The sequence below is a fragment of the Chionomys nivalis genome, chromosome 7, assembly GCF_950005125.1.
Source record: "Chionomys nivalis chromosome 7, mChiNiv1.1, whole genome shotgun sequence".
NCBI lineage: Eukaryota > Metazoa > Chordata > Mammalia > Rodentia > Cricetidae > Chionomys > Chionomys nivalis.
The window spans coordinates 69,137,379-69,151,110 of NC_080092.1; the positions used below are offsets into that span (position 1 = coordinate 69,137,379).

A 13,732-nucleotide genomic window follows, 5' to 3' on the forward strand; every position below is an offset into this window, starting at 1 on the left:
TCTCAGGGCCACTGCACTCTGCCCTCCCCTAGCTCTTCACAGCCTCGGCCTCTGTGGGAACAGGACCCAACAAAAGGCTCTTTCTGACTCTCTACAAATACCCACTTCTGGGTCAACAAAGTTCTGACCCCACACCCACTCCTTCTCTGCTTCCTCCGGCCCCAGCGTGGGGAGGCAGGAAGATCTATTAGCTCACTGCCCTTTCAGTGCCAGGGCTTTTGTGCCCAGAGAAGAACTTGATGATTTTTGCCTTGGGCGAAATAAAACACAGCTCCCCCAGGAAGCTGCCTGCCCCTGACTCTGCAGGCCCCACTGGCCCTGGAGCGACCTCCTCCCCTGCTCTGTTGCTATGGAGTGGACAGTCATGTCCTCCTGTCTGTAGAGCAAAGCAGGTGAAAGGAAACCAAGTGACTGTGTTGATTAATATCTCAAGAGACAGCGCCGGAATGGGCGCTTCCGGAATTGAGTTACCTCAGGGAAGAAGAAAATAAATAAATAAATAATTCCAGCATGCTCCTTGCTTTCCTGTCAGAAATAAAATTAAGGTCTCAGATCGATGTTGCCAGGGCTGGGACATCTACCGGAATCTTTAATGGCGTCTTTCTACATGTTCAAATTCACATTCCCTTTCAACCCTGCCCTTTTAATTGGTTATTTGCGAGGTCATGTTTGCACCAATTTCTCAGGAAGGTTAATGGTGTTTATTTAATGAGAAAATAAAATGTGCAGACAGCTCCGAGGCTGGTATTAAATGAGGGATCTGGGTAGGAGGTTGCGGCTCTTCGCTCCGCCCCTCCTTCACCCTCACTGTTGCAAGGGTGTGGGCCTGAGGGTTAAGTATCTGCTCAGGGTTTAGAGGCTCTTGGGTCCCTCTCAGGGTGGGGGAGTGGAAGTATATAAGCAAACCAGTCCCTCACACACCCTCAGGGTCAGGACATCCTCAGCATCTAGCAGAGGGGGAAGTGGGGCTTCAGCTACCGCTTCTCTTGAATTTAAGAGGCTCTTCCTCATTCTAACTAAAGTGTGCCCAACACGAAGCCTGCATATAACTCTTCTAACAGAGTAGCTTCAAGTACCCAAAGCCACCAACTAAGGCGCATGTCAGCCATGCCTGGCCCCCAAGACTTCTTCTGCGTAAGTGAGATCACAAGGAGCTCAGGGTGCTGAGTTCCTTCCTATGCCATCCTGATGACTCCTTCCTAGAGTCCTGGTTTGGCAAAGTCTTCCTTGAACAGCTGCCCTCACTGCCAATGGAGGAATGGTTCACTCTAGGAGGAGAACAGAGTTTTTGTGTACTTGCTGATGACAGCCAACTGGCAAATGTGGGGGCTTCTCTACGTTACAGCCTAGAATGAAGGCTGTGTGAGGCCTGTACTCCAACTCAGCTGCAGAATTAGTGTCAATACCAAAAATGACCAGTCACTGGCTTTCAGGTTTTCAAGAAACCTGCTAATGCACCTCAAACTTTAGACAGAACTTAAGGGGTGGGGAAACATAGGTAAAGGTGATTGCGGCTGAGGCTTGACAACCTGAGTTCTGTCCCTGGATCCCAAGCAAAGGTGGAAGAAGAGATCCAACTTCACGATGTTCTCATCTTGACCTCGACATGCACACTGTGGCCCACACAGCCACTGCATCTCTCTCTCATACACACACACACACACACACACACACACACACACACACACACACACACAGAGAGAGAGAGAGAGAGAGAGAGAGAGAGAGAGAGAAATAAATCAAAATTTTAAAGAGAGGTAGGGAAATACGACAGTCATAATTCTAACAAGGCCAACAGGCAGGTCTTGCTCTAGACCCCACAGGTGGGCACTAGTAAAACACCCTGTCATGTTTTAATAAATGTCACCGCCAGCTGAGACATTACTCATTCTTATCATGTTTTCAGCCCCCACCATCTAACAGTCCTTCTCCCGGACTTGGCCTCTTTGTCAAACATCCTTCTTAAAGACCAAGTCACACTTAAGGCTTGTGAAGCCTACTCTCTCCCCACAGGTAAATAAAATCAATTCTAGAATCGTATAAGGGAAAGAGCAATCATCTTTCCATTTTGCTTGGCATCACACACTAACGAAGTGATGCTTTTATTTTTATTCTTCTCAAAACGAGGTTTATGTCCTTAGCCCAGGCTGGCCTGGAACACATACTCCTTCTCTTTCAGCCTCCTGAGTACAGGGGCTCATTATTGTAGGCTAAAAAAAATCTAATAGCATTTATGTCTCTGTGACCCTCATTTTACACGCCTCTGGGTTTTTTCCCCCGACAAATAGGCATCAATAAACAAATAATTACAGTACCATTCTTAATCATCTTTATATGGAGTATATAAAAGAGTCAATCTGGAATTGAGAGGTCAATTTCAAAAGTGAGTATCTGGCAGGTTTTCAAGACATTAAGAATTGTTTTTTTTCTTCTCTTCTCCTCTCCTCAGAAAAGCATTATCTTCTATCACAGCTTTGGTTACATTTTCCTGGCATCATTTTAATAAATAAACTGCTTACGCAAATTACAGAGACCTTAAACTTGGGCCAACTGCTTTTGGGATGGAGACTGAGCAAGCTTTGAGAAAAGAGCCAAGGTCTGGATCCAACAGCCTTGAGGTGAGCTGGCCCAAAGCAATTGCCTCTAGCTGGCTCTGCCCACCCTGTACCTCTCCAGTTGCGATAAAGTGTGTCGCCCAGGGACAGGACCTCTCTGCTCTGAAGACCTGAAGTGGCTGGTGCCAGGGAAGGGCCCTTTTGGTGGGGCAATGGCTGTTTGGAATGGTTGTTTCTTTCCAAAGTCATTAGCACTGCATTTAGTAAGTGACTGCTAGCTGTTGGGAAAAGTCATCAGTCAAGCTAATCTCTATTTTGCTCTCAGTGGATCCTGTTCCTTTGCCTCTGGCAATGTTCCACAGCAAACAGGCCTGCTGGGTAATGGCAGCCATAGGGATCACCAGGGCCAGAAACTATTCCCTCTCTAGCCAATCCTCCTGGCTTTGAGACACCCCATTCATTTCCCACAAGGGACCCCAGCTGTCCAGTTCTTTCCCTGGAGGGACCCAGGAGTTCAGAAGCCTGGGGTCTGAAGTCACAGGAAGAGTCAGCTAAGGTTTCCCTGGAATAACCCTCACGCTGGGGGTTCTGTTCCCTTGGAAAGAGAGGAAGGTAGATTCAACTTCAGCAGTCCACATTCCACACTTTCTACAGAGCTGAACTGTGGAGACGCAGAAAGAGAACTGAGCTAGCCTCTCCCCTGATTCTCAGCCTCCAGCCAGCAAAAGAGCAAACTGGAAGGACAGAGTCCTGTCGCCTCCCTTACTTCTCCCTCAGGTGTCTGCTCCAGCCCCACCCTGGGATCAATACCTAATGCGAGCTTAAGATCTTATCTGCCATTTGCAAGGAGAAAGCAACAAACTTGCCCAAGAGAACCTTCTGGGCTGTTTGAAAGTTGGAAAACATGTACGGGCAAAAGTTCCTAACTGCACAGAAAGTACACTAGAGAGGCTAAAGCAACAGACACCGCCTTCCTGCTACACCGCCAGGCCAGCTTCGTGGCTATGCAGCCTGCGCACTCTCGTGTGGCCCCCATTCAGAGACGCCCACCTCATCTCAGTGGCCTGTGGTTGCTTTGAGATTCATCATCAGACCTGTTCAGAGACTCAACAAACCAGAGTCAGGCCTGCATCTGCTACAGGGGTTTGAACCTCTGGCAGGGGAGGTGGATGCCAAACACCGGGGCTCTGCCCTCTCTCCGACCCCTAGAGCCCACCAGATGTCTGGTAGGACCTCCTTCCATCTCCTAACAATGCTCATACTCCCACTCACAGAAATAACACAGCCCCATCTCTGCATCCTAGGCTGTCAGATCTTTCCTCTGAAAAACCAAAGCGATGCACCCTGGTCCTCACAGGGAAGATGTTCCCAGGCACATTCTCTGAGGCCAGAGATCTCACCTCTACCAGTGCCCAGTCATATGAAGCTTCTCGCCATGTCCTACACATGTCGGTGCACACATACACACGAGTACACACACACACAGCTTAGAAAGTAACTCATTGTGCTATGGTTCCTCCATTTGACCTTAGACCCTGACATAAATAAGAAAAGGACACAGTCACCATGACATAGCCCAGCAACCTCCTGGGATTCTGAGCTCTGACAATGACTGCTGAGAACACATTCAGATGGGATCGCTCACCCAGAAAAACCTGTTCCCCTCTGGGCACACATAGAAAGAGTCTGGAATCAGTAGCCTTGGGCTGGAAGCTTCGTGGGGACTCAGAATATCCCTCTCGTGGGCCTTGGTATCTCAGCCACAGAATGGTAAAGATAGTCATCATAAGAGCTAACACTTATGTACATTTATGCTTCGCCTTACGCTTGCCAAACAACACTAGTAAAGTAAGTACTTGACCTGGTTGGTTTTTAGTCAACTTGACACAAGTTCGAGTCATCTAGGAAGAGCAGCCTCAGGGGGAAAATGCCTCGTCAGGCTGCCTGTAGGAAAGTCCGCGGGGCATTTTCTTGATTAACGACTGGTGTAGGGGCACTGAGCTAACTGCAGGCAGTACCACCCCTAGGCAGCTGGGCTAAGAAAGCAGTGTAAGCCAGCCAGGAGAAAGAAGCCAGTCATCAGTGTCCATCCAGGGTCTCTGCCTCGGTTCCTGCCCTGAGTTCCTTTGACGACAGACTGATGTGGAAGTGTAAGTTGAAATAAACCCTTTCCTCTTCAAGGTGCTTTCGGATGTGGGGTCTTATCACAGGATTAAAAGTCTGTCAGACACTGTGGTTACCACTTCCACTTTATAAATGGAGACACGGAGGAAGCACAGAAATGTGCAGTAATTTCTCCAAAGTCACAACTCTCTGAGTCCCAAGATGGCTGTGGAGATCAACGTATCAGAGACACAAGGAAATGGTGCATTGGCTCCACAGTTTTAAAAATTATGCATCTGTTTGTTGTCTGTGTGTCGTATATATGTCGTACAGATGTTCATGGAGGCTATAAGCCTTGCCTCTCCTTGGACTAACTGGGGTTGTTGTTGGCGTGGTTGGCGGTCACCTGAGGTGGGTGCTGGGAACTGAACTGTTGCCTCTGAAACAGTAGCCAGTTCTCTTAACCACTGTGTTGTTTCCCCAGCCCCTCCATGTTTACTTTCTACAGACAGAATCTCTTTGTTGCCCAGGTTGACTCTTGTATGTCAGCATTCTGAGGAAAGGAAACTACAAGCCTGTGGCTACCATGCCCAGCGTGGTTTTTAGACATCTGTAACACCAGAGTCAAGGCCGATGATGACAAAAAACGATCACAAACAGTACATCACGGGCACACCCTACCCTCCATCCCTCCAGCTCTGTCTCCTTGCCTCTTTCCTTGTCCTCTACCCTGCCCTATCCACCCAATGCTCAACTTCCCATTCCTGAGAAAGCCACTGAAAGCTGGGTTACCAGGCACACTAGGGCAGGATGTGCAGGTCTTTCCCTATCCCCCTTCATTTCTTCCTCCCTTTCACTCCGCTGCTTGCCCCAAACAGGAAGGAGATTCAGTCAACGCTGGATAACTGCTTCTAATCACAGGTGACAGCCGGAATGTAAACAACGGGAGAAACCTCTAAATGCAATAGACGTGGCAAGGAAATAGCTCTCTGGGCTGGCTCGGGGCTCCTTCCCTGGAGAACATCCCACACCCTTTCCTGCCACCCCTCTTCAGAAGCACTGCTCATTAACACCCTGCTAATAGGAACCCCAGAAACACAGCGCTTCTGGAACACAGAGCACTAAGTCACAGCGACCTCTGACTTTGCCCTCAGATGGTCCAGATTCCTCCCATTTTCCTATTCAAATCAACGATTTTCACATATTTTGCTGGCAGGTGGAGTTCAGAGAGTTCCACTCCTAGGCAAAGCTCAAACACTGTGTAAATCAGTTCAAAGGTTTGTGGACCCCAGATTGAGTAAGACCCGTTTCCTACAACATCGATTGACCAGGAGGAACAAATAAGAATAGATGTCCCCTAAGCACTGGGAGGCAGACGGGACATTTTCAAATCTGCAATTGCTGTAATCAGCGAACAGATTCAAGACGAGGTTTTCCCAACTCCTCTAGATCGTTCTGTAGGTTGACAGTCTGCCTTCTAAGCTACCTCCATCAATGCAAACTGACAGTCCGACTGAGTAATTACCATGAATAATTTCCACTAGGATCACTGAACTGAGTGCTGAGGTTGGCCAGGCGCTAAGAGAGCCAGGATGAGAAAGGTAAGTTAAGGAATGTGCTGGACACGGCTGCTCAGTTCAGCCGGAGTTCCCTAGTCGAGAGGGTTCGCACTGTCTGGTGTCCGGATGCGCTGTGCTATAGTGGCCCTCTGTTATTAACATCCAGCCCTCCGACAGATGGCTATGTCCACTTGCTGGCTCCTAATTCTTCCTTAGCTCTTTGGTCAATGGGACAGGAGGGAAGAAGGGATGGAGTCCGGGAAACAATGAAGGGGCAGATTTCTTACGCTGGGGCCATCTTACCTCTGTGCCTGTTGGTGGTTTTGTCAAACATCAGCATCGCATCTTCCACCTGAAACAGAGAAGAGAAACTGCTTCAGGACTTCTCACGAAACACAGACAATATTACAAACACAGATTGCATGGAGGTAGTCTCCATTACCAATATTGGAAACCCAGACTGTGCGGGGTGAGGGAGAGGGTTCCCATTACTGAAGTAAGAGTTCCTTAAATAGAAAATATTTGTAAAAGGGAAAATAAAAACAAAACCCTCTACTTGGCATAACCTTAGTTAACATACGGTATAGTTCCCTTTAGAGTGTGCGTGGGGAGAGTATCCGTGGGCACCTATGTTAACGAATACACTGCCCCCTCCCCATATAATTAAAAAAATCCATACCTCTTTTAGAATTGTTTATATTATTTGTGGAAATTTATTTATCTATCTATCTATTTATTTATTTATTTTTGGGCTTTTCAGTTGTGCAAATATTCCACACAGGTTACTACATCAGGACAACTGGCCAGCATTCCACAGAGCAAAAGGCCCTAGCTTACTTCTCTTCTGATGAATACTTAGTTTGTTCAGTTATAAACAACAGACTTCAGCAGTTTCACTCTGACTGGCTGGCCCATGCTCCCTAAAACTCTTCAACTTAAGCCCTAATTCCTAGTACCGTATTGGTGGACTGGTTGCTTTAGTCTTAAAATGATTTAAATTTTTATTTATGTGTATGCACCTGTGTCTGTATGCATCGTGTGTGCGGATGCTTGTAGGAACAAAAGAAGGGTGTTGAATCCATAGGAACTGGAGTTACAGGGAGTTCTGAGGTGCCTGACTGGGTGCTGGGAAATCCACTTTGGATCATCGGCAAAAGCAACTAAGTGTGCTCTTAGTTGCCAGGCCACCTCTCCACCCAAAATTTAGATGAGGTCATCAGGGTGGGCCTAATAATACGAATGGTGTTCTCCAATGGGGATGTGAGGGCAGGGACCCACAGGGACGGGAAACCATAGGTCAACAAGGCCTCAGGAGAAACCAACCCTGCCTCACCTCAATCTTGGACTTCTGGCTTCCCGAATAAACAGACATGAGACAAATCTCTTTTGGTTGTTGAACCTCTCCAGCCTGTGTTGCTTTGCTATGGCAGCCTTAGCACATAGCACACAGATGCTAGGGGTCTTTCTTCTCTCATGCCCTGCAACTCTTGGGCACTTCTAGCAGTAGGATTCCATTCAGATCTCAAGAAACCACCGACAACCTACATACGGCCTTGGAATCCACTCTTGTCATTTGTAGATCTAATCCTTTAGGCCACAAGACACAGCTTTACCCCAGAGAAAACTTGTTTCGCCAGGGGAAGTGGCAGTTTTCTCCATGTACTTTGCGCCTAACATTGGAGGCAGAAAACAACCCAACAACTGTTAGCCAGCGGACTCTGCTTGCAGCAGTCGGGGTGTGTGGATGTGTCTGGAAAGATCTTAGCACTCACTTATGTTCAAAGGCTCACAAGCAAGCTGTGAGGTGTGTGTTGGGGGGAGGGGGGCGCTCAGCTAAGCCACCTGAAGAGGAATCACAGGCTATTCATTTCTCACTCCTCCCGGGTGAAACAATGAAATGAGCTTTATAACGGTGCCTTTGGACAAACGGAATCCATTTTTCTAGATTCTACCACATACAACAGCGGGCAGAGTGAAGTTCAGGCAAGAATGGGAGAGGTAGGCAAGCCAGTCTGGAAGAGCTCGGCCTCACTTAAACATCCTTCTGAAGGCAGGGCTCCCTTTGTTGCTAAGCAACCCAGGCTGAACAAACAGGCTCCTGGGGCCTCACCCTTCTGGTGCCCCCACTCCTGCAGTCATTTGCTGTGGGGAGGGTAGCCTTGCCTGGTGACTCCTCCAGCAGGGAGCTGACCCCCCCTCCTCCCAGGCACCAGCTGGCAGGAGAGGTAATGTTAGTTTGAGATCACTTGAACAGGGCCTCCTTCCCTGGGCTGTTCCTGGAACCCAGGCCTTGGCAGGCTTCAAGAGTCCCCCAGACACCTGCTGAGGCCATACGCCTCCCATGCACCACCCAAGCAAACCACCATAAGATCAACCGGTGTGTTTGTACACAAAGCAGTCACACTCCAGCATATGGCATCTCAGACTCAGACCTGGGGATGCCAGAAGAATTCAGATGCCTGGGGTGTGGGTGTGGGTAGGGGGTAAGGCCTGCGGAGAGTTCAGGTAAATGCGGCATCTGCTTCTGTGCACCCATCTCCACATTTTCTGAGATGTTTGCCAAATCCTAATCTTGAACTGAAAATGCCTAGCAGCGAAGGAAACAGCCTCCCTTCTGTGTTGGCCATGTCTTCGTACTGAAATTCAGATCCCCGTAGGAAATAAATATTTTGAATTAAAAAAAAATTAAAAAAAAAACCTGTCTTTCAGCAGTGTGTAATTGGCTCCCTGCTTCTCCTTGCTAAGTTTGCCTGCTTTCTTCTGTACCCTCCACAGTCCCTTCACCCTGGTGAGTGTGGGGAGGGGGGGATCTGTGTGTGTGTTTTGGGGGCAGGTATTGTTGTAGAGAATAGGGCTCTTTTCCCTGCAGTCCAGCTGTACAATGGGACTCTGGAAGACCTCCTGAACGGATAAAGTGTCAGGGTGCAAGAAGAATTCTATAACACTTTACAAAATACAAATCTAAGAAGTAGCTGGAGAGAAAGAGAAAGTGGGAGGGGGACCAATATGGATAAGTCCCAGTCCTGAGGGTTGGGGGGAACTTTTCAGGGGTTGCAAAACACTTATTAATTCAGAGAAGCCATCAATGTGATGGAAATCTGGCAGGACAGCAAGAGCCGAAACCAGGAAAATTTGAATACACAAAGGCTGAATAGAATGAAAACCGCAGCCTCACATACGGGCCTGGTTCTCACGGTTCTAGGAGAATCAAACAGAAGCGGCTTGTGCAAGTCTCTGTTAAGGAGAAATACGGGGCACAGTGGAGATGACTGGTGTCAGCACCAGAGCCAGCCAACTGGTAACAATTTCAGCTTCCCTGTTCCACAGGAGCCATTGTACATAGGTGCGCACCTGAAACTGATACAAAGGAGTTGGCTATGTGGGCACAGGCCTCCCAGAAGGGCTGAGAAGATGGGTGTGGCGTTGGGGTTATAGTGTGATGTTGTTCTGACCTCAGGAAGAAGACATCATTAAGCCTGTGAAACACTGAGGGACATGGCCCCAGACCCAACATTTTGTGGGGACATTGTCGTGGCATGCTACCTCGCAGATTTTTTTTGTACTGGAGAAGGTACCTAACTAGTCTTGGGAGTCCCCTGAAGGAGAGAGGGGAGAAGACATGAAGATGAGGTGTCTCGGCCTTAGATGGCTTTGTCCCAAGCCCTGGTGTGAGCCTGGTCTGTTTGGGAGAAAAGTTTATCCCAACCACAAAAAGTCTCTAGTAATGACCCAAGGTAGCCTACCTTTAGAAATGGAAAAGAAAGGTCATAAAACTTTCAGGTCAGACAGCTGGGAAGGGATGCTCTCTGACTTGAGCCTGGAAGGTCTAGCATGTGAGTTTCTGGCTGTGGAAGGTTCCAGTAAATCTCCCTCAGCAAGGTACGGCTATCAATGAAAGGAGAGCAGCACTGAGGGTCTCTTGGACATATTAGATTTGCCCAGAGGTGGGTGGTCCACAGACCCCTCAGGACACCCTAGGATTTGTGTATCTATTGAGGTTCCAGATCCCATAGGTATTCCTATTGGCCTGTGACCTCTTCCCCACCCTACTGTTTGAATAATGAGGGTCCAGAACAGAAAGGGTGTGAATATACTTTAGGGGAGAAAGCAACCTCTGGCAAGTATACTCCCATCCAGCCCCTCCTCTGCTTGCTCCTCTTCTCTCGGCACTGATCATCTAACATCCTGAGAGTTCACAGTGGAAACAGCAGTGGAAAAACTGACATGGAGAAAGGTTTCTTAACCTGCCCCTGCACCAATACAGAATGAAGCCAGTGTTAGCCCACATAATACAAACTTTCCTTGTAGCAGTTAAACATTTGCGAACATTCCACATCAGGCTTGGTCAACCCAGTCTTAACCTAAAAATCCAGCTAGTGGCAGCTTCATTTACTTCTACACACCATGCACGTCTCAGGCACTTCCTACTTGCAAACCGTCAGTGCTGAGGCATAATGCTCAAGTGCACTGTAAAGATTTGCCACTCCTATTAATTTAATAAAACTCTGAATGGCCAGTAGCCAGGCAGGAATTATAGGTGGGGTGACCAGACTAGGAGAATTCTGAGAAGAGGAAAGGCAGAGAGTCAGTCATAAGTCAGATGCAGAGGAAACAAGATGAGAAAGTCTTACTGAGAAAAGATACTAAGCCATGTGGCTAAACAAAGACAAGAATTATGGGTTAATTTAATCTGTAAGAGCTTGTTAATAATAAACCTGAGCTAACAGGCCAAACAGTTTATAATTAATACAAGCCTCTGTGTGTTTCTTTGGACTGAATGTCTGTGGGACCTAGCAGGACAGAAACTTTTGACTACACATCAGCCTATATACAATCAAAAGGAAGGTCCCACAGCTCTGTTGGACAGGTCACATTAATGACCCAACACCCAGTAATTTTGTAGTTTCTCTCCCCAAAGCGAAAAAGCCTATTTCCCCATCCCTTCAAACAGGACCTGGCCAATAAAATGAGCTGAAGAGAAGAGTGTATCTGTTAGGGGTCTGGCCTGGAGCAAGTCAACAAGCTTCCATTTGTTCTCTCTTGGATCTTGGCCATCACCATGAGGGACATGCCTGGGCTGGCCTATTTAAGGGATGAGGCACACAGGGCGAAGAACAGCTTTCCCCATTTTCCACAGCTGAGACCCAGGTGAGACCAGTAAAATCAGTAAACTACTCCCAGGGTACTCTAGACAGCAGCTACTGTCTGCCACTGAGTTTCTGCAGCTTGTCACACAGCATTCTTGTAACACTAGAAAATACATCCATAATTCCTGTCCTCCAAACAAGTAAATAAGTAACTCGAAAAGAACACCTTGCATTGAGAGGATGGGATTTTAAATAACACCAAAGAGCAAACAAAGGCAAAAGGGGGGGGGGGGACAGAAGAAGGGAAAATGCTGAAATGAGGGTCAAGTAGTAAGCCACCAGGTTCCACACAGCAAATGGAGCCTTTCAGACAGACACAGATATTAGGATATTAGGGTGTGTAAGGACCTCTGCTTTTAAGCTTTATCCCAGCAGCAAGGGTGAACACCTAGGTCCTAGAAAGGCCAAGAGAAGACAGCAACATGTTTCTCACCAAATGAGCACCATGAACACACAGCAATCATTATTCTAAGTCAGCAGGGGAAGTCATCTTAACCCCGATTTCTTTAATGAATGAGTGAACCCTGTTTCAAATGCCTCAAAGATTTGATATGAGCCAGACAGTTTTGCTGGGTGATTCTGAAGTGGTCAGATGGTACTGACTGTATCAAAAGTTTAAACTTTACTTTCCCCAGCTCATGGTGATTGAACAAGCAACCTTTAGAGTCACAATGCAGAGATGCCCATGCAAAGGGAAGTTACAAGCTTTCTTTGTCTGGTTAACTGACCTCAGTCGTTTGGATTGCCTGCTCTGCCTGGAACTTCGCAGAATTAACTTCCTGGGGTGGGGAGCCACTGAGAAAAGGCAACCTGATTTGAGGGCACAGAAAACTTGCTCCCAGGAGAGGGCTAAAGATCAAAGAGTCGCAGTATTGACTCCACAGGGGCCAGGTGCAGATGAGAAAGATTGACCAGTGCTGCACGGGTCCAGGTTCCCATCCCAGATTCACAGGGTCTTGGGGAGTACAAGGTGCCTCCCTCTTTGTCCCCTGGTAGTAGCTAACAAAGGAGGAAATTGTATGAGGTGACCTCTAAGATCCAAGGGTGAGGATTCCACAGAGGATGCAGATGGCAGGCCTTAGAGGATGCTGGGGAAGAAGGGGAACAGGAAAGAGACGACATCTGAGAGCATCAAATCCACCACTGAAAACTGTTTGCCTTTGAAAACAGCTCTGTGAGGCTGTTCCAGAACTTTGCTGCGGTCAACACAGCCCCTACTCCTCCCAGGACCCCAGCACCCACACACACACACATCATACCTATCAAGAACAAAGCAAGAAACCACACTTCAAATGGTCCTTAAATCAACTGGCCAGATTCAAGGAGGGGAAAGGAAGAGGAGAAACCTCCTCTCTTCCAATGCGCCCCAGAACAAAGGCCCTTAGCCTTCTCTTCCTGCTCCCACATGGATGCTTCAACGGTTAGCTTACATCAACACCCGCAAATGCAGAACTGGCGACATGATAGCCCATAGGGTTTAGAGGCCTCACTACGCTCTATAAATTCAAGGCTCCGAAGCCTAGGACCTGGTGCTGGAACCTGTGTTGTGTCAAGTGTGGGTCACTTCTGCTCCAATCGCTGTGTCTAGACTAAAGTGGCTCCTGATTATGTCCTTTTCTAATGCTGACCTTCTCAGTATACAAAGGGGGCGGTGGTGCTAACCACTGACAGAGAGAGCAGGCGGCAGAGGGAGCAGCCCGGAACACCCCATTAAATTCATGCTGCAATTTGTATCTGTGGTTTTAGCCTTGACTGCTGCTTCTGGTAGCACCCGGAGGGCTGTTGAACACCTGTTGCCTAAACCACCCCCTCTGGCTTGTTAAGGTTGCCTAGGGCTTACTACTGTAAGGCACCCTGCAGAAGGGCTCTTAAGCTCCCTAGTGATCTGCATTCTTAAAGGCACAAAACCCCTGTTCTAAATGGTTAAATGTAGTGGGAGGGGCCTTACTCAGAGCAGGTGTCTTAAAAATAAGCTAGCTGGTATCAGTGGGCCTTGAGCTGCCCAGGGGTGGGGTGCTGGACACAGAGACAAGCATGCACCCTGTTTCTTGTTCTGGTCTTAATCTATGAAAATCAGGATTTTGCTCTAAAGTAGCCAGAAGGATCAACAACCGAATCTAGCATTGTAGTTTTGAAACACTGTCTCAAAATACAGCCTAGGATGGTTTTGAACACTTACATAGCCAAGGATGACCATGAGTTCTCGATCCTTCTGCCTGCTAAGTGCTGGTATCAGAGGCTTCCGACACCATTCCTAGTTCACGAGACGGAACCTCCTGCATGCTAGACAAGCACTCTCAGCGGCTGTCAAGTTCCGAGCCCCGAACCCAGAACTTTTAAGACAATCTAATGAAATCAAAGCTTCCTC

General features: G+C 47.9%; 1 protein-coding gene across 11 annotated transcripts in view; it reads right to left on the bottom strand.

Annotated features, from left to right (window-relative positions):
• Positions 1-13,732, bottom strand: part of Msi2 (musashi RNA binding protein 2) — a 362,844-nt gene that overhangs the window by 123,392 nt on the left and 225,720 nt on the right. For all 11 annotated transcript variants that reach the window (XR_009057374.1, XR_009057373.1, XM_057773597.1 and 8 more), the window contains exon 7: positions 6,521-6,569. Coding sequence is in view for 9 of the 11 variants with exons in the window: in XM_057773597.1 (XP_057629580.1) it covers positions 6,521-6,569 (49 nt within the window). In the remaining 2 variants the exon portion in view is untranslated. The remainder of the gene's footprint in view (positions 1-6,520; positions 6,570-13,732) is intronic.